Genomic DNA, 4,047 nt, shown 5'->3' on the forward strand with positions numbered 1-4,047 from the left:
AGGTGTAACTAAAGATTGCCATTAAAATTATAAATAGAGCACACGTTTTCAGAAAGAGATATCCTAAAAATTCATTCTCTTCTCCTTCCCAGAAGAAAAAAAAAAAAAAAAAACGTTCTCTGTTTTCTGTGTTTTCTTCACTTTTGCTTAGTGCAAAAACACTTTGAAAGGCTTATCATATCCTGAAAGCGATTTGCAGTTCAAACTCTTAAGCAATCTCAAGAAGAGAGGGGACAAATAACGCATTAAGGAAAGCGTAATTTCTACATGTTTCAAGTCTTCATCACCAAATTTCCTACATGTCTAAGGGGAAAAAAAGCTAAGAGAATTTCTTCAATGAACCCATTACACAAACGGTTCAAGAATAATGAGCTCATTCCAGTTGTAGTAAAATAAAGCGACTTTGAGACTTGAAGAAGAAAGAAAATGTTTCTATTCTACCACATATTTTCCTTATGAGAAATCCAGCCAAGATAAAAAATAAACAATGAATGAATGAGATCTAGACTGGTGTTTGATGTATAACAAGCTGAGAATGAGAGGACCTTTGGGTACACCGCCTAGAGGCATGTCAAACTTGTTTGAAGTAGTCAGCTGCAGTGCATAAGACAGAAACTAAACAAGTTGTCCCCACGACTTGATTCCAGCTTCGTGTGCTAGCAGCAACAGCTGCCCCCGCTGCCGCACCCGCAACTAGAGAGTTCACCTTTTAGAAGAAAATTAACAATTCCACCAGTCAGCAGGATATCTTTCGATGCAGTATGCATATATAACAATGTTATTCAAAATCTTTGGATGGTTCTTCTCTAATAGGCATGAAAATACATATTCACAGACACAAACATACATATGCTTACAGCTTGGCGCGCCATCTCCTGACTGGTGAGTTAAAACAAACGAAACATTGAAGAATCAAAAACCTACTAGTTGTTAGTGTATTTTGTAATTGGCTTATTTTTGACAAATTAGTTGAAAAACTATTTTAGGCAGATTAGTTGTAATTTGGTGGTAAGCTTGGCTGGCACAATAAATAGGGAGCCTCTTAAGGAAAGTTTTGGTGGCACAGCAAATGAATTGATTTGATTACAAGGAGTGAAGAGTTGACTTGAAGGATGAATGGTGGGATAATCTTTAAGCTTGTAGAGGTTTTTTGAATGAGAGTGAGACGGCAGAAACTGTGTGTGTGCTGAACGTATTTTGTGTGACAGAGTGCTGAAAACAAAAGGTTGTGGATGTTCACGTGAGAATGAGATTGTAATGTTAAGAGTCGCTTGATGTGTTGTGACATTTTGTGAGAACACTTTTGAATTGGTTCTTCGGGAGAAGATTTCTTTAGTTTCGGGAGGAAACTATCAAGTCGAGTGGTGCTCGCTGATCAAGCGTTCTAAGGAGATTCCAGGCAACGGCCACATCGTCAAGGAGGGAGTCGTTGAGTGTGTAAGACCGTTCGGTCATTTGTAATCTTTGAAACTTAGTGGATTGATCACTATCTGGGCATGGCCCCGCAGAGTAGGTGTGCGCACCAAACTGCGATACCATTTTCTGGTGTTCTTTACGTTTCTACATTTAGTTTCCTGCATTTCTAATTTGCTGGTTTATTTTCAAAGTTTATGTTATAACAGTGTTACAGTAAAGTGTTGTAATACTTTCTATAACACCAGTAACTAAAACGAACCTTTCAATTGGTATCAGAGCGGTTGGTTCACTAACCGTTTGTTTGGTGAGATTTTGGGATTTTGTCTGTTACAGCAGGTATGGATTTCTTGAAAGAAGGCGGCTCAGTTTCACGTCCTCCACTTCTAAATGGTTCAAACTATTCCTATTGGAAAGCACGTATGAAGGCGTTCATCAAAGCTATCGATAAAAAGGCTTGGCGGGCTGTCTTGACTAGTTGGGAGCATCCCGTGACAAGGGATTCTGAGGGGAAGGAGATATTGAAGCCCAAAATTACATGGTCAACCGAAGAGGACAATTTGGCAAACAACAATTCTAGAGCGCTGAATGCCATTTTCAACGGGGTAGATGCGAGTCAATTCAAGCTTATTTCAACGTGTGAAACATCCAAGGATGCATTGGAGATACTGCAAATGGCTCATGAAGGCACGGCTGCCGTGAGGCTTTCAAAACTTTAAATCCTTACTACAAGGTTTGAGAATCTTTGGATGCAAGAACATGAAACAATCTCTGTGTTCAATTCAAAATTGTGATATAGCCAATGATGCATTTGCTCTTGGTGAGAAAATATCAGAGGAGAAACTTGTGAGAAAGGCTTTGAGGTCTCTACCACAGAGGTTTGCTTACAAGGTGACTGCAATCGAGGAAGCCAAGGATATTCGAACCATGAAACTTGATGAGTTAATGGGTTCTCTACGCACGTTTGAGATGAACTAATTAATCAGGAGATATTATTTAAATTAGGAGATGTCGCATATCTTTCCTAGTTTAGGGGACAGTTCCTATTTTTTAAGAAAGATCCTAGGAATATCTTGAGGATAGTTTCTCTATCCTATTAGGGTTCCTAGTTTCCCGATTCTGTTAGCCACGGGACCTAGGTCTTTTGTAACCTATTTATACTCCAGTTTTGTACCAATTAAATCAAGAAAGGAGTTATATTTTTCCTCAGAAACTTACATGGTATCAAAGCTTGGTTTAGGACTTTATCTCTGTTCGCCATGGCCAAGAATCCAGAAAACCTTCCTTCAACCCAAACCGTACCCTCTGCCTCTTCTAATAATGTTGATTTCAACCCTAATGCTTCCATTCAAATTACTACCGTACGATTGAATGGAATGAATTTTCTAGAATGGGCCCAATCAGTAAAACTAGCCATAGATGGCCGAGGAAAACTAGGGTTTCTTACAGGGGAGGAACCAAAGCCGAAGGATTCTGACCCTTCATTCCGAAAGTGAAGGTCTGAAAATTCACTCATCACTACATGGCTTCTCAATTCCATGGAGGAATCAATCTGGAAGCCATATCTGTTCATGTCAGCCCAAGAAGTATGGGAGGCCGTGTGTGAAACCTACTCGGACCTGGAAAATTTTTCATAAGCCTTTGAATTGAAAACTCGGCTGCTGAATTCCAAGCAGGGGGGGCAGATATCACTACGTATTACAACAGGATGTTGGCACTTTGGCAGGAATTAGACCTCTGCTATAATGACGAATCGGAGAATCCCAAAGACCTTGCTAGGTTTAAAAAAAGGGAAGAAATTGATCGTGTTTTTATGTTTTTAGCAGGGGTTAATGCAGGATTTGACGATGTTAAAGGGTGTGTTCTAGGCAGACGTCCTCTTCCTATAATCTGTGAAGTTTTTTCTGAACTTAGGCAAGAAGAAGGACGAAAGAGAGTCATGACTGGTTCATTCTTGCCACCAGTAGAGCCTGAAAATTCAGCCTCAGCAGTCCGTGGCAATGAGGGTGACCAAGACAAGAAAAAGAAGCCGTGGTGTGACCACTGCAAACGGCACTGGCACACCAAAGTTTCCTGCTGGAAGCTTCATGGGAAACCACCTAATTGGCAGCCAAATTGGAAGAAGAAACAGGAGGGAGGCAAGGCGTTAAACATTGTGACTGAGACTACTCCAGAGCCACCATTCACCAAGGAACAAATTGAGCATCTTCTCAAACTCTTTAAGTCTCCACAAATTTCTAATTCTCCTTCTACCTCTTATGCTCACCAAGGTAATCAAGCTCCTTCTGCCCTCACTTCCTCAAATATTTCTAGCCCATGGATCATAGATTCTGGTGCCACAGATCATATGACCAGTTGTTCCCATTTATTTTCCACTTACAGCCCTTGTGCAGGAAATAAAAAAATTCAAGTGGCTGATGGTTCGTTTTCAGCCATAGCAGGAACGGGTTCCATCAAAATTTCTCCATGTTTAACACTAAAAGATGTGTTACATGTTCCAAAATTGTCATGCAATTTACTGTCAGTCAGTAAATTAACTCTTGACCAAAACTGTCATGCTAATTTCTTTCCATCTTACTGTGAATTTCAGGACATGGCCTCTGGGAAGATGATTGGCAATGCTAAATTAAGTGG

General features: G+C 40.2%; 1 protein-coding gene across 1 annotated transcript in view; it reads right to left on the bottom strand.

Annotated features, from left to right (window-relative positions):
* Positions 1-235: 235 nt before the first annotated feature.
* Positions 236-4,047, bottom strand: part of LOC112093570 (outer envelope pore protein 16-4, chloroplastic) — a 16,165-nt gene continuing 12,353 nt past the window's right edge. Inside the window, exon 6 of the mRNA XM_024172265.1 lies at positions 236-706. Coding sequence (XP_024028033.1) covers positions 572-706 — 135 coding nt within the window. The 3' untranslated portion in view covers positions 236-571. The remainder of the gene's footprint in view (positions 707-4,047) is intronic.

The sequence above is a fragment of the Morus notabilis genome, unplaced genomic scaffold (genome assembly GCF_000414095.1).
Source record: "Morus notabilis unplaced genomic scaffold, ASM41409v2 Scaffold255, whole genome shotgun sequence".
In the NCBI taxonomy this organism is placed as follows: Eukaryota; Viridiplantae; Streptophyta; class Magnoliopsida; order Rosales; family Moraceae; genus Morus; species Morus notabilis.